This window comes from Stenella coeruleoalba (assembly GCF_951394435.1).
Source record: "Stenella coeruleoalba genome assembly, chromosome: 1".
NCBI lineage: Eukaryota > Metazoa > Chordata > Mammalia > Artiodactyla > Delphinidae > Stenella > Stenella coeruleoalba.
In genome coordinates, this window is record NC_137169.1 from 87,163,420 (window position 1) to 87,187,803 (window position 24,384).

General features: G+C 35.0%; 1 protein-coding gene across 2 annotated transcripts in view; it reads left to right on the forward strand.

Moving 5' to 3' along the window:
- Positions 1 to 24,384, forward strand: part of PLPPR4 (phospholipid phosphatase related 4) — a 34,928-nt gene that overhangs the window by 5,339 nt on the left and 5,205 nt on the right. The window contains exons 2-6 of one of the 2 annotated variants that reach the window (XM_079928002.1): positions 12,975 to 13,160; positions 18,991 to 19,120; positions 21,316 to 21,511; positions 23,137 to 23,194; positions 23,974 to 24,147. In XM_079928002.1, the coding sequence (XP_079784128.1) occupies positions 12,975 to 13,160; positions 18,991 to 19,120; positions 21,316 to 21,511; positions 23,137 to 23,194; positions 23,974 to 24,147 (744 nt within the window). The remainder of the gene's footprint in view (positions 1 to 12,974; positions 13,161 to 18,990; positions 19,121 to 21,315; positions 21,512 to 23,136; positions 23,195 to 23,973; positions 24,148 to 24,384) is intronic. The other variant, XM_079928001.1, reaches the window with a different exon arrangement.

A 24,384-nucleotide genomic window follows, 5' to 3' on the forward strand; every position in this document is an offset into this window, starting at 1 on the left:
TGGAGTCATTTCCTCACAGTGGAGTGGATTTTGGAATGTGAAAGCCAAGGACAGAAATGCTAATTTTGACACAATTAATGTTGAGTTGTTTTTCCTGTCAGTAATTAGGCACTGAATCAATTGCCTCTTAGGTCCATCACTGTTTGGTTGTTTTTAATCACAAAACATTTACGTTAATCAACATAAAGGAGGATAACTGCTTTCTTATTTGCTATCATAAGATGGCTTCTGTACATTCTTCTAAAACTGACATTAGACCATTGAGGTATAAATTAAAGAGAAGGGGAAATACAGGTATTTAAAATCAATGTGTGTTCAGGAAAAGGAAAACAAGGTATCAGTACATTTAGTGGACTGTTGTTGGGGAGTGAGAATCATGGAAATATGTGTGGATATGTTGTCTACAACTTAATGTCCTCACCAAAGCCTGTGCTGTAGGATTGCCTTAGCGGTTAAATCGCCATTTAATAAAGTTCTAATCATGCTTCAGAAACTGGGCCTTCATGGAGAGTCTAAAAGAGAAGAATCTTATATTAAATACACTCCAAAAAGGGGTGCCAAAGTAAAATGCCAGGGTGTATTCGGTTTGTACTTCCATGAAAATTCATTTAGTCATTGAATAAATATTTATTTATTTCTTATTATGTACCTTTTCGTTAAATTAGTGGAAATAATATGGAATCATTACTGGCATACTTCCTAATCTATAGTAGGATTTCAATAAAGTTTGCCTAAATGGATGGAGTAAAACAATCCTGATAGTTATAAATTTTTCCTTAACTTTTCTTAGCCAGTGGAGACATTTTTATCTATAAAATAAGTGGCGATGAAGGTTAAATCAATTTCCGAGGTCTGTGAGCCTCATTTCTTAATAATACTTATGCTCATTTTATGATCTAGAGCATACCTATGGATTAGTTGAGATTTGAGACATCATTCAAATGATTTTGAGATGCCTCTTCAAAGAGAGGCATCGTTTAAACAAAGGACTTATAGTTTTAATTTTCATAGAAAATTATCTTAGTTACATAACGTATACATGCCAGCAAAGACAATTTTTTTGTGGCTATGTGGAACAAACGATAACATTTTTTTTAGTAATAAAATGTGCTTCTTTGTCAGATATAGTTGTATCCCATACTATATTGTATTTGTTTTATATATTTGTTCATGACTTTTTGATGCATCTCACAATGAAACATAGTACAATTATACTTAATTTAATCACAGCTTTAACATGTTGGAAAATAAAAGTTCTTAATGTCCCACATTAAGCCTCTCTTCAATATCTCTTATATTCATCAATCCCTTTCACAGATACATTCAAGTAAATAAGGTCTTAAGCAGCCTTGGAAAACCATTAATCTTGAAGGTGGGCTCATAATGTACATTTAAGTATGATCTAAGTATGTAGGAGACAAGCTTGGAAAAAGAGAGTGATTCATGATACATTGTTAAATTCTCATCTCTGAAAATAGATTAGAAATCCTTCTCTGGATAATTTATGGATCAAATGAAATATTATCAGGCACATAGTACACACTCAATAAATGTTTGTTAGATAAATTAATTATTATATAAGAGAAAATATAAACTTTTACAGTGCTTAAATAAAATGGTTTAAGGATAAACTTGATACCTGAATTTAGTAAACAACTCAAAAAAAGTAATTTAAAAATATTGATGTCTTTAATTCACTAATTTATGTGCATATAAGATTATCACATTAGATCTCAAAATCATAAATTTGTTTCTCTTATTCCATATCTCAAATACAGAATTTTTGGTTAATTTCATTTCTCTGACATTATTACAATGACAATATATTTTTTTTCCTTAACTCCTATTTTGTTTGGTATTAAGAAATATATGTTGGACCCCAAAGGTACTATGTATTCTTTTATAAGACTGTTCAGGTCAAAATATATTTGCTTTTTCTATATAAATAAAGTAATCCCACTAATAGTGAAAATAGTGAAAGTTGTCGGGTGACATTCACAGTATATAAAGAAAATGTACATTATATTATTTTCTGCTATTTCTCAATGTCTTTGGGAAGGTAAGGTCAGTGTTAAAAATTTTTAGCAAGAGGTAGTAGGTATAATGACTACAAACGTGAAAACAGGTGCTAGATTTCTTGAGTTTATAATCTAGCTAATAAACTGTATGATCTTTCACAAACCATGTAATTTTTCCATGTTCCAGTTGCTTCTTCTGTAAGATGGGGATAATAATAGTACCTTTATCAAAGGGGTATTGTGGAGATTGGATGAGTTCAGAAATGTAAAAGTATGAACTTTAAATGGTACCTGGCAAATATTAGTAGAATTAAATTGTGATTCATACCCATGTTTTTAAAAGACAGGTATATGTTCTAAGGGTAAAGAAATTACAGCTGTAAGGAAAGATTTCAAAGCAATTACTTTTAAGAATTGAAATATAAGTCCCCAACCTCAGGTCTTAGTCTCTAGGTGTAAAGAACAAAATGCTTTCCAAGGCAATACATATAGTACTTGTGTCTAATTATACAAATCAGGACCTGAGGTTAAAGCTGGTGACGGCAGAGCTTACTACTCCAAGCCTAATGCTAGATCAATATTCAGGTAATAAAACAGCCACATACCACTATTTTAAACTTTACTGTTAGATCATTGAGTGATTGTAATTAGTCTTTTTAGAGCTGTAAAGATGTAATTTATATTTGGACATAGAACACATTTTTCCCATTAAACCTAACATATATGTTAGATCTGTTCTCTCTTCCCTATTAATTACCATTGCTATTTGGAGGACTCAATTTGAGCTTTTTGTGTTCTTTAATGTTAACGAAAATTATTAGAATTCTAGAAATTCACAGTAGGAGCATATTCTATGGTGGAAGTAAACAAGGATCTTTTAACTTGGGGATTTTTCTTTCATCATGTTAACTACACTATGAGAACTGTGTAAACAGTTCTGTTCAAATCATCATCCATACATGCATTAATTTGGTACATTGAGGGTACCCAGTATGTCAGGTCCTGCCTAGTATAAGGCCCTGGGGATAGAGAAGTGAAAGAGACAATTTCCCTGTTCCCAAGGGTCTTTTAATTGAATAAGAGAGAAAGGTGAAGGAGCAACTGTCATTCCATATGACAGTTGCTATGACAGAGGCATTCATCGGGCCATCTCTGTGCAGTTAGAGAGTGATCCAAAGGAAACAGGACAGGAAAGCATCTGGAGCTTGAAATGTGCCCAATTCCTGATATTTTATATTAGAAGTCATTCACTAGGGAAAACAGAAGTGAAGATGAAAGCAGACCACATCCAAGATATAATTAAAGTTTCTTGAGATATTACCAAAAAATTAAAATAACATTGGAGAAAACTGCACAGGAAAGAACATTCAAGACCTTGGAACACCATAAAATTAAGAACATGATTTGAAAGTGCCTGCCACCCCTTCGCTCTTAGTGCCATCAAACCCCTTGTACACATGGCTATCTCTCACTTCTGTCCTTTAAATTGGCATTTCCACTGAAGCCTGGGGCTGCTTTTTCCTGAAAAGCACCAGACTAGTGCCAGATGGCAATGGTGAAATGTACCAAAGTGGCAGCAGGGTGTAGTGGGATTCAAGCTTCCAGGAATTTAACAGATCAAGTTCCAATTGCTGTAAGCCAGACATGCTGTTTACCTTATCTGGAGCAGGGTCTTCTTGTTAAAATGTATCTTAAAATTCCCAGGTAGGTTGTGAGTATTAAATTAGATAATTTATGGGGAAATGTCTAAATTAAAAGTCAGTATATGTTCTTTTCTTTTTATGTAAGAGGAGGTGTTCAATAAATTCTTTCAGTAACAAAGTGAAACGACCTCTAGAAAGGGTAGATATTAGATTTGCACAAAAGAAGCAATTTTCACGTTTGAGTGATAGGAAGTCCTCGGAGAAACTGTTTAATAAGAGTATTTAAGAGTTAAGAGCAAGGGAGACTTTTTTCGAACCACGCACACCCTCTGCAAGCCCTCTTCCCATTTGGGCATTGCAACCATTGTGGCAATGTCGAGAGGGAAACCGTTTTGAGACCCGTGAGCAAAGCAGTTTAGAGCATGTTTCCTGGACTTAGGCACCTGGGTAGGAATCTGGATGCTCCCACTCACCAACTCACTGGCCAATTTATGTGACCTATCTCTGTCTCAGTTTTCCCATGTGTAAATTACGATACCAATAGACGGTTTATAAGGTGTAGATTGAATGCAGCAATCTATTATATAACTTAGCACTGTCTCTGGCACCTAAGTCCTCAACACTTTCTATGTATTATTAAGAAATTGTCCATGTTTTCTGTTTATTTAATAGTAATGTCCTGATTTCTTTCAATTAAATTCAGCAAATATTTTCTGGACACCCAAAATTTTCAAAGCACTGTGCGAATTACAAAGGCCTCACTTTGCAGTATCAGATGTTAAGGGAAGGGCTGGTAATATACAGATAACTACAATTCAAGGCAGACTAACAGGTCTTACAATAAAGATATATATGGAGTCCATGAGGCAGAATCTTCGGTTCTGAATGGAGAGCATGGGGAAGGTTTCAGGGAGAAAAAATTATGTGATCTTACCTTTTATGAGGACAGTTTTTATGGGAAACAAATGTGAAAATGTAATGTAAAGCAGAGACTAGAACATGTCTGTTTGGAACATCAGTGTAATGGGAACATAGGTGTTCATGGGTTGAAAGAGTGGAGAGTAGGTAAAGAGCAAAATTAAACAAGAAAGGCAGATTGAGGCTATAATACAAAAGATCGTGCATAATGCAAAAGGTCATTCTAGGAAATCTGTACTTTATTTTGTAATTAGTGGGGCATTATTAAAGGCGTGATTAGATGTGAATTCTAGAAAAACTAGCCTGGAAGCATTGTGGAAGATGAAACAAATTGTAGAGAGAATAGTGGTAAAAAATCTAGTACATTATATATGGTAGTGAGACTGTCAAAGAAATGTGAGGAATGTTTTTTTACTTCATGACAGCACACGGAGAATTCTAGAACTAAATGGCAATGTAAAAAGCCCCTTATTTCACTGATGACAAGTAAGACCCAGGAAGGTTAAGTGACTTGCTCCAAATCCCAGAAGCTAGTGGAATAAATGAGGGAAGAAACTGGGTTTTGCTGGTTCTGAGGCCAGCATTGATTTTCCTCAATTACACTGCCCTGTTTTAATTGGTATCTATGCATGTCATATAAGCCACGTCCATTCTATTTGTGAAAACTAGATTTTTAGACCTTGAATAATGTAATAGACTCATTCTGACCTACTCTTAATGACCCTACAAGTGTTAGTGTGCTTTTTATAATCTATATAGTTAACCTAAATGTGCTACAATTATGGTGAAGTAGTTTTATAAACCACAAAGCCCTATACTATATTATTAGTTATTATTATTGTCAATGTTTAAAGGAAACATTTATCTGTATTAGCTACAAGGCACAAATGCTAAGGAATGTCATTAAAGATTGTACTGTAGGAAATGGAAAATTCTATCATCACTGTGTGTGTTGACCTATGACAACATGCTTATCAGCCACAAGCTTTAATAAAATTACTTTGATCTGTTAATATTTCTTCCTGTTTTAATTTCATTTGAATATAATGTATTTATGTTTTAAAGTTCACATTTTATATGACTTGGGGACACTTACCAGAATTTATTCCAAGTCTCCCATTTAAAATTTGTTATTAATATAAAAAACATTCTTTTTCTCTTAGGTTATCTCTTGCATATGAGTAGTATGAAGACACACAATTATATTCTTTGGTTCTTGTGACAGTAGTCATATCAAAACCAAGTTAATTTAACTTTGAAGTTCCTGTGCAAGTGTTGTTCTTCAAAAGTAAAGATGATATTATTTAAATCATCATACATCAATGATGTTATTTAAGTCATCATGTATCAACCTGCAGCCTTGGACTCTCTTTAGCCCAAGATCGGCGTCTTACTCTCTTTTTGACATTTTGATAACTGAAAGGCATCTCAGTTTTCCTATTTCCAAAACAAAACCTTAGATTCCTCCTACTTAAGCTTCTCCCGGCCTTCCCCATCCCAGTAAATAACACCCCCAGCCCAAATGCTCAAGCCCCAAATCCCTGAAATCAACCCTTACTGGTTTTTCTTCAATATCCAACTCATCAAGAAGTCTGGTCTTTTTCTCTCTAAGGTTATATCCAGAATCTGGAAATTTCTCTACATCCTAGTAAAACCTGCCATCATCTCTTGCCTGGATTACTGCAAGTGCCAAGCATCCACTAGCAGGTGAACTCCACGAGTGCAGGGAGTTTTCTCTATCTTGTTTACCTTTATATTCTTCACCCTTAGGGCAGTGCCTAGCACATACCAGGCACTAGATAAGTATTTGTTGGGTTTTGAAGAACGTTCTAATTTTTACCCTGCTTCGATCTTTGACCCATCACAATCATTCTCAACCCAACTGCCAGAGTGATCTTTGTAAAATATATTTCAAGTCTTACTGCACCTCTGCTTCAACTCTCCAGAGTTACTTCCAAACGTACTTTGAATGAATGAAACACTAATTCTGCCATGGCCTTCAATTCTCTGCCATGGCCTTCAATTCTCTGCAAAGTCTGGTCCCAAATCCATCTCTCTAACTTCATCTTATATCACTGCTCCCTTTTTTTATTTTCAAATGACATGTCACTTTAAATTTTTTATTTATTTATTTACTTTTGGCTGTGTTGGGTCTTCGTTTCTGTGCGAGGGCTTTCTCTAGTTGCGGCGAGCGGGGGCCACTCTTCATCGCGGTGCGTGGGCCTCTCACTGTTGCAGCCTCTCTTGTTGTGGAGCACAAGCTCCAGACGCGCAGGCTCAGTAGTTGTGGCTCACGGGCCCAGGTGCTCCGCGGCATGTGGGATCTTCCCCGACCAGGGCTCGAACCCGTGTCCCCTGCATTGGCAGGCAGATTCTCAACCACTGCACCACCAGGGAAGCCCGATCACTGTTCCCTTTTGACTATGCCTCTTACCTGGTTTTTATATGGTTAGTTCATTCTTGCCCACTCAAGTGTTTCTTTAAATGATTCCTATTAAGTAAGCCTTCATTGATCTAAAATAGCAATCCAGGCACTCAATTACCACAGCCCCCTGTTTTATCATCTTTATAATATATGTTCTTTCTCGTATTATAATTTTTAATTTTTTATCTGTCTTCTTCAGCAAGAATGAAATCTTCATCAGAATAAGGACTTGGAGTTTTATCATAGCTGTATTCCCAGGATGTAGAACAACTCCTAGAACTAGTAGGTTTCAATATATATTTGTTGATTGAATAAGTAAATGAACCATAAATATCATATATGGTAATTGACCCTCTGTGACTATGATCCTACCAGTTTATGAGTATCTCAGAGCACTCTGAATTTACCATGGTTATGAAAAAGGAAAAGAATGGAATTGACATGTCTATAGGCTAAGAGCAAGTGAACTACCTGAATGAGAAGTAAAAGTTTGTTATTATCAAGATGCTAAAAGCAAGTAAGCTATATGACTTAGATAAAATGTCATGATAGAGTCCATAAAATGTTTCACTAACATTGACATATACCTTATATTTGTCTTTTTCAAACTGGCATCAGAAAAATCAATATTATCTAGCAAATGCCGTCTTTTGAAACACATTTCATTTGCCCTGTTTTCTAAAACTGTTATACTTTTCTCTTTAAAAATTGCTCTATTATTTTTACTCACAAGTTCCTTAGCAGAAGACAATCATAAGAATAAATCTTTTCTTTTTGAAAACTGTTTTCCTAATCTTCAGATAATTTCCCTTCTCTGTATTGCTGCATAAAAGTAGCATTGTTCACACTTTTTTCTTGGCTACAACATAACTAGAGAATAAAATTCCTAATGCCTGATTATATAGAGCTTTTAAAATCTCTTTTTAAATCTCATTTTAAATGCAATCAAAAGATGATTTTATTACATATATATCAATTCTATATCTATGCCAAAGCTAGCACACACCGTCTGTTAAATTTCTTACATTCAAAAGAAGGTTGTCGTGGAGTACCTCAAAAGATAAAAGATACCTTTGAAAGACAAGGATGTTCGAAGCAAACGTTGTCATTTAATCCATCACACTGACCAGTAGTAAAATACAGTATAGGAAAACAATGTCTAAAATTACTTTTTCCTCAAATATTAAAAACATTTTGTTCAAATCCCTCTTTCTTAAAAACCAAAATTGATGTAAAAGACAAAGAATAAAAGATACTTTTTTTAAAAAGTCAGAGAAACAAATATCAAAAGGGAAGAAAAATATGATTCTTATTTTGAAGACAGAAGAAGGCCTTGAAACATGTTTCAATAGAACTATAAAAAATATTAATATATGGATAGAAAAATACATGGATAAAAAACTGGAGAAATTGGCAGTTTCAAGAAGGCTGATGTCTGAAAGGACTGAAATACATAATATTAATGAAGGACATATTTTCTTTCATATATTAATTTATTATATGTATGCATATATATTTGAAAGACACTATGACGTATATTACTAGTTTACATATTAAAACGAGTAAGCTTAGGTCTCTATCTTAAGGACATTTTCGTTTGAGAAGCAAAAGCTATAACTAATCTATACCAGATAACTATAATAAAGAACAGTGTATAGAAATTTCATAAAAAGAAGTACTGGGGAATTAAGAAAGAGGAAATTACTCTCAAAAAGGATCACCAAGTATGGCAAGTGAAAAAGGTGACATTTGATGAGTATATTATTGTTAATAGTTATAACAGCAACAATAAAACTAACATTTACAAACTAGTCTTCACTCCAGGTATTGTTGAATATGACTTGTAATACTTCATTTAATCCTTTAAACTGCCTGTGATGATGGGTACTAGCAATGTACCTGTTTCATAGATAAGAAAACAGGTTTAAGAAAACCATTTCCAAGGTCGCACTGGTAGTGAACAGAAGAGCTTATTTTCAAAGAACCTCCTAGGTGACTTGGAAACCATATGGCCCCACTGGATTCACTACAGTATGTAAAATTCTGAGTGTCTCTTCCCACTTACACACACACACACACACACACACACACACACACGGAATAGCACATTAATTCCATGGCTATGTAATATCTTCACTGGCACATTTGAGCAGATTCTGAATTAATTGACAAAATTCAATGGTGAAGAATGCCCTTAATAGGGAAGATTTACTTAATTTTTACATTTACCAAATTGATAAAGTTTTGTTCACCTTTCTATAGAAGACATCAAACTCACTTTACTAGGGCATGAACATTTAAAAATGAGGTAATCAGTTGTTATCTGGGTGATGTCTTATGTAGAAGACCTAAAATATGAACTAATGGCATCGAGGAAAGAATGTAGATCATCAAATCTGGTTAAATATTTAACATTCAAATTAAAGGAGAGAAATTTAATTTAAACTTATTGAAACCATATTTTCAAGATAAAGTTTATGCTAAGTGATACATATTTTTAACTACAGATTCACAAATAGAAACTCTTCATTAAACAGAACTGTAGGCTACACTGTACCCCCATTCTTTGATGCTAGTTGTATTTCATTACCCTAAAACTCTACTCCCGTTTTTGGAAAGGAAGCATAGAGTAGTGGTTAAGTAGAGGTTACAATTCGTGGCTTCAAAATCCAACCTCTGCCACTTGCTAGAGGAGACTGGCTTTATCTACCTGCAAAGTGTGGTTAATAGTAGCACTTACGTCGTAATAGAAAGTTTTTAGTTAAATGGGTTAATATCAATGAATAAAATTAATTAAAATTTCTAAAAGAGAAAATTGTCTGGCACATTAAGTGCTATTTCAAGTATTTCTTAAATTAAAACTAAAATATATTTAAGTGGATTTAAATGGAAAATATGAATTGTTCACATGAACCATGAAGTATTGATTTATTGGTCAAGACTGGAAGCTACTATTCCTTACAGGAGAGGGAAGTGGTGAGGAGGAATGACCAGATATTCAGAGTGGTCAAATGATAATGGATTCTAATAAGAAAAATGTAAGTGTTTTGACATGCTTTTTGCTCTCTTTATTGGAAAGCATCCGTCTGAAAAACAAAGTGCCAGATTAATCTTCATACATTATTAATTTTTCCAATAAACCTAATTCTCACCTCAAAAAATCCTCTTGGGAATAGAAGACATAACGCTGCCTTGTAAATTTGTTTATTTTTTAAACCAAATGAACAGAAATCATGGATGGTCAATAATATTTTTAACAAAATTTGCTCTGTTTTGTTGAATAAATATTGTATCCTCCACAAGCAACAAAGCCTTAAACTAGATAATTTTTTTGGTGTTACAGAAATCTGCATCTTCAGATTCTGAAAGGACTAGCATCAACAATATATTTGCAGTATTTTTTCTCTAGCCGAGAGCAGGTGTCTCACTAAGTTTATGATCCTTGATGACCAAGCCCGTGTCTTGTTTGCCATATTATAGTAAGGACCCACATAGTACCTGGCACATTGTAGGTTGAAGGAATGAATAACTGAATCCATAAAACAAAGTCTAAAAAGTAAATTGTGCCTAGTTTAGGTTTAGCAGACAAACTAGAGGATGTCCAGTGAAATTAGAATTTCAGATAAACAACAAATAATTTTTTAGCGTAAGTATCTCCCAAATATTGCATGGAGCACACTAACACTAAAAATGATTTATTACTTACCTGAAATTCTAATCTTACTGAGTGACCTATATTTTCATTAGCTAAATCTGGTAAATCTTGTCTAGCTATGGTAATGAATTAATATTTACTTGTTTATTCAGTTAGTCATTTATCAACAAGTATTATTGCTTCATTAAATTGTTAAATGATGTATTGCATGCCTACCATGCGCCAGGAACAATGCTATGCCTTGGGGACCCAACAATAAATAACACTGGCAGACTCTTATTTCATGGAGCATGTATTTCAGTGAGAGACGGGGGGAGAAGAAAAATAAATAAGTGAAGTATTCAATTGACAAGGCAATTTCAGTTATGAAGAAATCAAGCAAGATGATAAGGGTTTAGAGGGAAAGATGGATCAATGACTACCTTGGATGGTACAGGAAGTCATCATTAAAGGATGAGGAGAGGCCAGTCAGACATAGAGCTGGGGAAGAGCACAAAAGGAAGAAGAAACAGCAAATGCAAAAACCCCTAGGTAGAAATGAATTTGACTGTTACAGAAAAAGAGTGAAGACCATAGGACTATATCAAACTAAAAAGCTTCTGCACAGCAAAGGAAACCATCAAAAAATGAAAAGTTAGCCTACCAAATGGGACAAAATACTATAAATCATATACCTTATAAGGGGTTAATGTCCAAAGTATTTATAAGGAACTCATACAACTTAATAGCAAAACAACCAAAACACACACAAAAAAAACAAACAACAAAAAAACAAGCAACTTGATTATAAAATGGGCAGAGGCTCTTAATAGACAATTTTCAAAAGAACACATATGGATGGCCAATAGGTATATGAAAAGATGCTCAACGTCAGTAACTATGAAGAAATGTAAATTAAAACCACAATGAGATATCACCTCACACCTGTTAGAAGGGCTATTGTCAAAAAGACAAGAAATAACAAGTGTTGACAAGGATGTGGTGAAAAGAGAACCACTGTGCACTGTTTGGGAATGTCAATTGCTGCAACCATTATGGAAAACAGTATGAAGGTTCCTAAAAATATTAAAAATAGGACTACCATATGATCCAGCAATTCCACTTCTGGGTATTTATCTGAAGAAAACTAAAACACCAACTGGAAAAGATATATGCCCCCACTATGTTCTCTATAGTATTGTTTACAGTAGCCAAGACATGGATGCAACCTAAATGTCCATCAATGGATGAATAGGTAAGGAAATTATGGTACATATATACAATGGAATATTATCCAGCCCTCAAAAAGAAGGAAATATTGCCATTTAGGACAACATGGATGGACTTTTAGAGCATTATGCTAAGTGAAATAAGGCAGCCAGAGAAAGATAAATACTGGATGATCTCATTTATATGTGGAATCTAAAACAACAGCAATAAAAAACCGAATTCATAGCTACAGAGAAAAGATTGGTGGTTGCCAGAGGTGGGGAATGGGCAGTGGGGAAAATCGGTTAAAGGGGTCAAAAGTTACAGACGTTCAGTTATAAGACATATCAGTCCTGGGGATGATTAATGTACAGTATGGGGACTATAGGTAATAATACTGTATTTATATTTGAAAGTTGCTAAGAGAGTGATCTTAAAAGTATTCATCATAAGAAAAAATATTGTAACTATGTGTAGTGATGGATGTTGACTAAACTAATTGTGGTGATCATTTTGCAATATATACAAATATTGAATCATTATGTTGTACACCTGAAACTAATATAATGTTTTAGGTTGATAGATGTCAATTATTTCTCAATTAAAACAAAAGTGAAGTCCCATTGGATTGTAGTGGGTAGGGAGCTGGGGAATAGTATAAATATGGTTTAAAAAGATGTAAGAAACTGAAGCAAGAGCCAGATCATGCAGAAACTTGCATTCCATGGTGTGACATTTGGATTTTATTCAAGTAGAATGGGAACCACTGGAGTAGTTAAAATGGGGAGTGTTATGACCTAAAACATTTTCAGAATATTTGGAATGCTGGGTAGAAAATGGATAGATGGGGAGGGGAGGGTGAGCGTGAAAATGGAACAGCATTTAGGAGGTGATCCAAGAGCAAAGGGGAGGCATGACATGGGTTCAGAGCAGGCTGGTGACAGAGGTGGATGAATTGGAGCTTTATTTTGAAGGCAGAAGCAATAGTAAGTATGAATGATTTTAATTCTGAGATCAGAGAGGAGCGGTGAAAGGGAGAAATACATGTTTCTTATTTTAAGATGTACTGATTCTATGTATGACGTGTGTATAAGAATAAATTGATCTCCTATGTCCTTCATTCTCAGTTGCCTATATTGGCATCATCGGTGGTTAGCCTGTATTTCCTGGAACTCACAGATGTCTTCAAACCTGTGCACTCTGGATTCAGCTGCTATGACCGGAGTCTTAGCATGCCATACATTGAACCCACACAAGAGGCAATTCCATTCCTCATGCTGCTTAGCTTGGCTTTCGCCGGACCTGCAATTACGGTAAGAATTGCCCCCAAATTGTGTTTGTCAGCCCCAGAAGACGAAGAATGACCACATTTATGTAATAAATGGGTTAAAAGTAAACCAAAAAAATTCTGATATGTTTCCTCATTAACGTATTTTTCATGTGTTCATGTCATATCTGAAGTCTGGGAAACTGTGGGGAAGAAACAATTCTATAGCAAACAGACTTTCTTCTCAAAAGTGCATGTTGCTCTCACTTTTTACCAGGTTAGCACTTTTTATTGATTCTGAGCACTGGGCATCCACAACTGTACAGTGAAGAGGGCACAACTCACATTCCTGCCCCCTGCCCCCCGCACAAAATAAAATACTTTAGATTCAGAACAAGCACTTGCATTTTAAAATATATGACATAAAGAAATGCCCTAACCTACTGAAATTGAATTAGAAACATAATTGTTTTTAGTTTTTGTGTTATTGTGAATAACACACTTTTCAATAAATTCATTAATAAATAACACTGGCCTAGTTTTTACACCATCTCTTATACCCCCAGACTCTACCTAAAGGACAAGAAACATGTTTCAGCGTTAATATTTATTTCTAACAGTAGGAAATCTTACTTTACTTTTATCATGCTTATGAATGACAGAGGAAGTGGTTATTAAATGAAGAGCTTATTCTGGTTCAGTACAGCAGCAGTTTTAGAAAAGTCTCTGCATAGACCTATACTTTTATATAGCTATGGAGAAGCCACCGCAATGAGAAGCCGGCACACCACAGAGAAGAGTAGCCCCCGCTCGCAGCAACTAGAGAAAGCTCGCGAGCAGCAATGAAGATCTAACGCAGCCAAAAATAAATAAATAAATTTATTTTAAAAAATTTCCCTATATTAAATAATCATAACATGCTATCTACACTATAAATAAATTATATAAAATATTCTCAGAAGATAAAACTGGAACTTAATTTTCCCTAGAACTTTATCATACTTAAAAGATCTCAAAATACTTTGTAAATAAATGAGTTATTTGAGCTTCAATAACTCTGAGGTGATTGGAACTATTAACGATGTACTTGGAAGTAGCTGAGACTCAGACTAATAAAAACATATTTAAAGTGCATTATTGCTCAGAATAACAGCATTTGCTGGTCATTCCTCTAAATGACTTATAAGAAGTCTACATCATCCAGTCATTTGACAAGAGCAGAAAGAATATATGCTTTAAATCTAGTAGACCAGAAAGCATTTCTCCTAGTTGGAATGTAATACAGAAATTTATTGTAATTGATATAGTATTTGAAATAAAATACATAAGATACTGTACAAATGCTCATGATTCTGCTGAAAAGACTATGCTGATATTTAATCATTTAAATAATTTGCTTTTTATATACCCAGAAGTCTTTCTTCCCTAGGGTGTTTTACTAAGTGGCTAGGAAAGCAAGTCTAACTGTGGCTCTCCCTGCCAGCATCGTTGATCTCACATTGATCCTTTTGCTGACACTGTTACATGTCCTGGAGACAATGACCTTGGCCTCATCATTGTGTTCCTTCTTCTCTGACTCCCTCATTTCCAGGAATAAATTCTCAGTATGCAATTAAGGATGCTTTCTGGGGGATTCTGGGTCAACGCTTTCTTTCTTGAGCCTTGAGAAGTGAAAGAAACGAATGCCAACTCCTTCCACAAAGACTGCCTGAATTCCTGGGTCTCTACAGGGCCTCCATAGCTGCTGCAATGGCTCTTAATGGCACAGGAAGCAAACTAGGGAAATATTTACAGCACAGCATCCCTAATTTTCCCCATATCATTCAGGATATTCCAGGATGTCAGTCATTCTTTTCGTCCACACTGACTTCATGGATTTTGAGTAAACAACTTGATGGTAAAACAAATCCTGACTTTATGGGCATCAGATACTGTCTTCCACACCTTTCTCTCTAAACATATATATTTTCTAAATTTCTTTCTAATTTCATTTTCCTCTGTTTTTAAGGCCTTTCCCTGAAACACTGGTCCTATTGTGTCTGTAGTCATTCTGTTCTAGAACCATAATTCTGTCTCTAATCTTACTACATACGTTTCTGCTCCAACTCCTTTCCCCCCTCTTCCTGAAAGTGGAAATAACAGACTCTAATCCCTGGCTTTCAAGGATGCCACTTTCTTTTTATCTTTATGGCAGAGTATTAATCTGTTCCAAAATGGAGTGGTGGGGGAAGCAGAGAGGCAGGCTGAATTCTTCCTTTGGAAATGGCTTTCAGAGCTCATTTGGGTGAGCAGAGGCACTTCCTATTTTCACCCATTCACATGAAGAGAAGACAAAGCAAAACAAAAGACCACACATGGGTAATATTCTTTAAAAGGACGTTTATATGAACAAAAGGGAGATCAACTGATTTTTTATACAGGCATTTACATATCATTTAATGTTTGTTTCTCAGTTTCTTTTTTTATGCTTTGAAGGGTGTTTTAAAAATACCTTGTCTTCGTGATGTTGTACAAGAAACTGAAAAATTCCTTGCGTCTCTGTGAAATACATATTCTTATTTCTCTGAAATAGTCCTTAAATTGGAAAATTTCACCCTTAATATTAACTTTTCATTTACTTTTAAGTGCTAATGAAACAAGCATTTTGTTTAGTCCTTTGGAGATTGTTTCTCAGGGAAAATAGCACAGAATATCTAGGCTTATCATAAATCTTCATGAAGTCTACATGAATAGAAAAAATGTATATGTTCTCTTCCCTGGAAGTAAAATTTTATTGCATATGATTAAAGGATAAGTATATCTAATTTTATAGAAGAATTGTATTGAAATTTGATTATAGTTTCTAGAAGGTAACCTAAGCTTTAGGAGACTATACAATCTCCTTTAGGTGGCTATTCCAAGGGCAGTATCCATGTAATAATAAGCAATATATTTCCTCTCTACATCTCCCCTGAAGCTGAGTCACTTCAGAATCTCTTCCAAAAATCTGTCCATGATATTTGACATGCAAAAAAAAATGGTATTGTTTCTTTTCAGGCTTGTATACAGCATAAACAGAATATTGTGAGAAGATGCTTCTCATAGACTGTTTTATATTTACAAATGACAAGATCAACAAATAATTTTCTTGTCAACACCTAATCCCTGAAACTAAATTGCATCACAACAGTGTGCCATTCAGAACTGGGAAACAAGCAGGAGCATTTGGAAATACATCAGGAAGCAGCTCCCCTTTCCCTGAAGATAATTCTATCTTTAAAGCAAATTAAGGTACTTCCCTGGCGGTCCAGTGGTTGGGACTCGGCGCTTCCAATGCAAGGGGTGCTGGTTCAATCCCTGGTCGGGGAACTAGGATCCCACATGCCACATGGCACAGACAAAAGATTAAAAAAAATAACTGCAAATTAAATCATTTTGAAAATTCATACAGTGACATGTAGGTCAAGGTTAAATGAATAGTAGTGTGAGGAGAAAATTAATGTGCTCCATAGAGAGAGGCAAAGTTGGGTGAAGTCAAAATACTGACAAGAAACCTCTATCCATAATCAAGCCAAAGAGTATGAAAGCGCTCTCCTGACATATGAGTTCTGAGCATATTAAACGACTAAATTAAAACTCCTGAAGTCTCAAGATCCCTTGAGATAATAACTGTGGTGTTGTATAAGAAACATTTCCGTAATGGCACTGAACAAATAAATTCTTCTATAATTTAGCATTCATGGATAAGATGTGAATCACTATTTACATGTATGATTACAAAGAAAGAAACAAAATTATTCACAGAATTATTATTGAAGAAGTGAAGATGAAATCAATCTCAATGCATTTCAGAACACATTTCAGAAATGAGTGGTTAATTTTTTTGAAACGATGAATTTGAGATAACCATGATAATATTCTACATGCATGGTGGGTCATGTCACGTCTTTCTGTGCAGAATAACCTGTTGTGTTTCTATGTCTAACAAGGTGATAATGTAGTATGATATTTTTCAAGACGTATAAATAATTAATTTAGTATTCAATGATTTGAAAAAAATTCCTCTTGATTATTTCTATTTGATTGTTCATAAAGGAGTTTATCATGTATGCCACAAGATTTTCACACATGTATGGTGACTGGTAGTTTCATTAGGAAAATTATTTTTATACAAATAAAGGTTCTTTATAATTGTACACATACCATATTGCCTATGGTACTAAATATAGCAGATTGAACATTTGAAGCATAAGGTCATAGACTTACAGTCATTAGTTTAAAAAAAGATAATTTTAAGTACTTTATAAAATAAGTGTTAAGTTGGTATTGAGAACTGGGAAGTTTCCCTTGGAAAATGTGTTTCAGCTAATAATCATGGTGATAATCTTTAAAATGACATGATCACATACCTAAGGGACTGCCATTCCCTACTTTTCTCAGTTCCACATTTTTACCCATATCAACTCTAATTTCACAGTAATCTCTTTGGCACAGTAACCCCAAATATTTAAGATTTTTTGCATAAATAAAACTCATAATCTCAAATCTTGCTTTTCTTATACAGAATAGCTACCAGCCCAAATGCCCAAGGTAATTAGCCAATGAGAATCCCACAGCGAAGGTAACAAAAGCAAATCCCACAATGCCAGGCAGTTTGCTAGATAGTGAGGATAAAAGGTAAAAAAGAAATAAATGGTCTTCCCTCAGAGGGTCATAGTCAAGTGAGAAATAATCAAATGAATAATCAAAGTGCACTAATCAAGCTATGCTAGAGGGAAGGACAAGATACAAAGGGAGCCACATGGAAGGGGACATAATTCAATTTAGGGTATAGTAAAGAATTTCAGGGAAAAGTTCCTGAAGGAAATGATGCCTAAATATATTGAGTTTCTTCACTGATGGCCTATGTCCTAGAATCCTACAGCAAGTGCCCTGTTCCTTATCTTAAGTATGGTCCTCTGTTCACTGTAAACACATTTTCTAAATATTTCATACCTAAGACATATTACTCAGTATGAGTGGATAACTCTTCAGAAATTAGCCACATCAATTCCATTTCAATTGCCCTGGAGGGTTTTCACCCAGAAGTTCCTGCTTACCTAGATTCTCTTATAATCTACATTCTCCAATAAGATAGTTACTAGACACATGTGGTTATTTCATTTTAAATCTAATTGATTTACATTTTAAATAATTAACTAAGTACAATGAAATGAAATTAAAAATTCAGCTCCTCAATTGCAGTAGCTAAATTTCAAGTGCTCAGTAGTCAGTAGTGCTGTTTCAAGTGCTCAGTAGTGGTCTACCATATCGGACAATGCAGAAAATATGTCCATCATCACAGAAAAGTTTACTGGACAGCTCTGCTTTAGGAAGCACCTTTCTTCCCTCATGCTTGCTTTTCATGGGTTGGTCCTTCTGCTCAATCCCAAATTATTTTATTGAAACAATATGCTAATAAAATGTTCCTGATTCTAACTCTGGTACTTATTTGATTCTCCCCTCAGGCACCTTGTCTTCATGGTTTCAAGAATGAAATGTCAAGATTCTAAGAGTTAGAGCAGAATCAGTCACTATGTGATTAATCAGTTAGGTGTCACTGGGTATTGCTGGGCACAGGGTCACAGTCTGGGTGCTGCAACCACGTTAAAATGCCAGGATGCTGTCACACCCTTGACCAGTATGTAGGAGCACAGAAGATCCAGCAGTGCTCTTTACAGTGCCCTGATTGCTTACTTCTCACTGCTTCCTCAAATACTCAGGAGACATTGCTCACATCTCTAAAGGTCTTACGAAAAATACATCTTGACTTTATTGAAAATATGGCATGTTAAGAGATAACTTATACTTCATTTGTACCCGTTAAATCCAATTTGAACACCCTCTTGTCCTTGCAGATTATGGTAGGGGAAGGAATTCTCTACTGTTGCCTGTCCAAAAGAAGGAATGGAATTGGCCTGGAGCCCAATATTAATGCCGGAGGCTGCAACTTCAACTCTTTCCTTAGAAGAGCCGTCAGATTCGTTGGTGGGTGTGGGAAACCACAAAGAAAGGAAATGTTTTCCAAATAGAAATGTTATATTTAATGACAGATATTAAGTCCTTAAATCTATAATTTAGATGTATAATGTCAAATACATGATGAATTTTACATTATTAAAAAAAATCCCATTAAAACACCCAAATTTGAGTTTTGTATCTAAAATGTGTTATTTACAGTTATAACCTGTTTGAGAGCCAACATGCCATGCATTTCAGTATATTTTTGTCTTAGCTCTGGTAGAAGCACGAATTTACTTTAAAATAGTTCCTGGATCTGTGTTCATTTTTTCAAATGGAGAATAAATGTCAGCAGGCCAGTATGAATGGATAACCCTTCGGAAACTACTTTAGCCACATCAGTGATTCCGTTTCAATTGTCCTGGAGTGTTTTCATCGAGAAGTTACTGCCCATGAAAATGTCACCATAGAGTACGGCATCAAGGCTATTTTTTCCTTGGTTATATCGTCTAACTTTACCTCCTATTATTTGAGACCTACAGGAAATCAGTGGGCCTGCATCAGAATCAAGCCAGATCTAAGCCTTCATCTCTTCTGAATAGCATGTGACTATCTTAATATTGTTTGAGTCACAGACCTTTTTTTTTTTAACTGAGTTGAAAAGTCAAGCCAAAGTACATCACCCCAATGTAAAAGCTTTAATTGATTCCCCGTAAATCAGTAAAAAGTTATTTCTACCTTTAATGTCTCAGCTGAAAGGAACAGGTAGCTTCATTTAATACCTAGTAGATAATTAAATACAATCACCTCTCCCGCTAGAGGAAAACATCTGGTCTAAATCATGCCCTAGACTCTGCCCCACTATGAAAGGCACATCTTTGCCACACAAGGACTGTACAGCAAGAATAATCCCCTTACCAGGGTCATGAACTAAGACAAAGAAGTAAAACTTCAGGACATATAGCTGATCTCAGGAAAAGTTTTCCTACTGTAACAAAATGCTGTGGCAAAGGGGCACATAACCTCCCTAAAAAGCCTCATGATGGTGAGGATGGGACATCCTTTCCTAGAGAAGCGTGCCCCAGAGTCAGCAACGCCCACCCCCTGGGGGGCCTAGAGATTCTCATTCTCCAAAGGTAAAAATGAGTGGGTTTCCTCACTTATCCATACTCCTCTCCAAGATCTTGCATGCTGCTAGGAATTAGAATGTATAAATAAAAGTCCAGTGTCATGAATCCGGGTGAGTGGGTGGAGAAATAATTGGGAGAGTGGTTTTTAGGTGACAATAAGCCGAGAAGGAAAATGCAAAAAGAGGTAACATACAGGCCAACCATCTTGGTCTAGAGGAATCCACTGAGGAGTTACCCAGGTGCCTGTCACAGTGATTTCTATGAGCAAATCATAGATCAGAATCCAGGCTATCAAGTCAGAGTGACTCCAGGGGGTCTAGACAACGTAGAGGGAGAAGGTGAGTTCAGATCATGTGTAGTGAGCAGAGCTAGATTCCCAAGGATAAAGCCAGGCAAGGGACTTGAAGCAGGAATGGAGTTCGAGTGTCCAAGCCTGCATCAGGGTTTGTGAGTTTATGGTTTCATACTGGGCCCAGGAGATAAAAGAAAGATAGAATTTCAACCAGGATATTTAAGAATATCATCTCCGAATTCCAAACATGAAGGAAGCCTCCCTACAGCTCTGTACTTGTATGATTATTGTTTCCATGACAAGGTTGGCCTGCCCTTTCCTCTGTTTTAATTAGAATTCCTGGTATGATGAACATTTTTGGCAACTGTGGCTGCAGATAGGGACTACTGGGGAGAGAGAGCCCTGGAAGCTCAAACGTGCTAAGCAATTTACAACGATTTTGAATTTTGCTTCATTCCCCGTATTTAATTCTTCTCAAATCACACAGTTGTCACCTTAACATTTTCCAAGTGTCTGTCAAGTAATCTATGGTTCATGATATTAAGAACTGGCCCAATTGAACCCAACTGACAAAAATACCTCAAATGACTACTTTGGAAATACTCATTGCCCTTATTTTGGATTTCAGTATCTGTTTGAAAGTTTAGGCATTTTCTTTACTATCTTCCTGAAATGAACTCAGAGAAGATGATCACAACAGATGTGAAGATTGTCATGTTAATGTGTAATAAGCATGGCTGATGATGGCACATCAGCATTAAGCACTAGCTTGGTAACAGTTTCTTTCCTTTTGCTTATAGGTGTTCATGTGTTTGGACTCTGCTCTACAGCTCTCATCACAGATATCATCCAGCTGTCCACAGGCTACCAGGCACCATACTTTCTGACTGTGTGCAAGCCAAACTATACCTCTCTGAATGTGTCTTGCAAAGAGAATTCCTACATTGTAGAAGATATTTGCTCAGGATCTGATCTTACAGTTATCAACAGCGGCAGGTTAGAAACAGAGATCATGAAAATTTCCATGTCAGTGTTTTCATTGTTCATTAATAGCTTGGAGTATCATCGCAGGCATACATTTTCAATCATAATGATTTTGGTTTTATTTTTCTCTTCAATTCAGTGATCTCTTTAGGGATAATACCATAGAAACCCACTAGTGGTTCATTCTGAATCCTTCTGTCTGTCTCCAAATTTCAGCCTCACATTCATGCCACTCATCTTCATATCACCAAACCCCAATCATGTTCTGTGATTTACCCTGTACTACTTATGGTTTTAGGTTATCACAATTGGTTTATTTTAGATATTTATAGTCAGTCATGGCTTAGAGTCAGTATGTGTCATGTAGTGACTTAAGTGGAAGGCTAAAATATCTATGATATTTCCAGCTTCATTATATATTTTATTAAAAAAAAGAAATCATATGAATTTTCCTTTTGGTAGTATTTTAAAAGAAATAGCATCTAGGATTGCATATGTCTTCTTTGAGTAAACTCAGAAAATCTGTACAGCTTCTGACCTTGCATTTCAGAAAATAAAAACTGAAAAACCCAAGAAACTACCAAGACATTAAATTGTTTTCAATCAATAAAGTAAAAAAAAAAAAAAACTTATATGGAAAGAGAAGTCCAAAAGAAATAAATTACAGAAGGATGAAGGGCAACAAAAAAAGATATAAGAATTGTATTTTTCACTCACTGAGTTCCCAAAGATTGAGTCAAAAATAAGTTAAGTACACTTGAAGAATCAGAGACTTATATTATGTAATTATATGTATTCACATTCTTACGATCCATTCAATTCAATAATTTTGAACCTACATTTAAGACCTATGCTCTCTATTCTTTCTCAATTCTTTTACATTTTCTTGTCTGTGTTGAATGGTAGTCCTTTTTATTGAGTACCAAATAATTAGGAGGACATTAATAAAACGGCATTTTATTTTTTCCATTTTTTATCCATTAAAAGAAATCTCTATTCTCCATCTGTCTGTCCTTTACAGTGTCTCTCTCACTATCCTCTGTTCTACCTCTCCCACCTTGCTTCTTATTTCACTAAATAATATACTCTGTGATTTTGGAGATAATGATTATTTTAAAGTGGGATAGATAGAGAAACATTTTGTTAAAATTAGACTTTTTCGATGCTCTCTAGAGTGTAAAAAAACACATCTAGACCTGCCGCTGTGAGAAAATAATTTTGTCTTTTAAATTTGTATGTAAATGAAACCATATATTTAAGAGCATAGAAAAAGTTTAAAATCTTAGGTTTTATAAACCTTTAAGCTGACATAATTATAATACCAATAAACAATTATAATGCTTTCCATTCCATTTCTACTTTCAACCATCATTCCAATGGTATAAAGAAGTGATTCCTAACAAAGCTAACACTTTACATTGGAAAGTGCATCACTACTTTACTTTAATAGTAATGGTGATTAGCAGTGTTTATTTTATCACTCAGATCTTTCTCCAGAAAACTAAACAGAAATTAAAGTTATTGCTTATTATCTTGAGGCTTTTAAGTTGAACACTGTAACCACCCAGTGTTCTTGAGATGATTGTTAGCAGTATTTCAGAAACAGAAGGCATAATTTGACTCTTTTCCTTTGGCAGAAAATCATTCCCTTCACAACATGCGACCCTTGCTGCCTTTGCAGCTGTGTACATTTCGGTAAGTAACTGGGTCTTTTTTGTCAAACTGCGTCCTAGAGAAAATCAGAGAAATGAGTGTTGTCTCCAATGACTAATTAGATTATATAGCTGTGTAATAGCAGAACAGTAAACTTTAGTACAGCAGTCCTTCAATACAATGGCATCAGAAATAGAAACTGGATACTACTATAAAGAGTAAGATAATTTTTTGACACAGTCATAATGTTTATTTAGCCTCATACCTCTTTAATGTAATAGTATACTTCATGGGAGGATATTGTAAACTACATGAATGTTATAAATTGAAAGAATTGTGTTAAATACACACACACACACACACACACACACACACACACACACACACACACATACACACACACACCACACATTTTTGTTTCAGTTTTTTTGTAACAGTGAGTTCTAAGTCAGTGTTGATAAATGCTATACAATGAATTGTCACCATATCTGATTAATAGTCCACTAGATCTTATGTGAAAAAAATGGATTGAAATTATGTGACAAATAACATGGAGAGTAACCAGTTAACTGGATAATTCTGCGGCTTCAATTTTTTTCCAGACTTTTGTGTAATTATATGAGAGATCTGTTATTTATTTGATGAATTTTGTCATGTATTTCCTTTTTTTCAGGTATAGAATATAGCCATAGCAGGGGGAATGGAACAGTAAAATTGATGTCACGTGTATCAGACTTTTGAGTTTACCTTTTTATTTGATTATAATTGAATAGTAAAATGACCTTTCTTACATACTTAACCCAGTTCTTTTCATTTTAAAGATGTACTTCAATTCCACGCTAACGGATTCCTCTAAGCTTCTGAAACCTCTCTTGGTCTTCACCTTTATCATCTGTGGAATCATCTGTGGGCTAACACGGATAACTCAGTATAAGAACCACCCAGTTGATGTCTATTGTGGCTTTTTAATAGGAGGAGGAATTGCTCTATACTTGGTAAATAATTTATTACTATTCAATAAAGCACAGTTTAAAATGGAAAACATGCAGAAAATTTGTTTTGCACTGTAATGATTTACTTGCAATATAGTTTATATCTATGAGAAAATCTCTGACTGCATCTCCATTCTAAGCCAAAACATATATCCCACTTTCAGTAAAATAATTTACTAAACTCTTACCATGGGCCAGAAACTGTGATTTTAGAAAGATTATTGCATTTTACCCTTACCC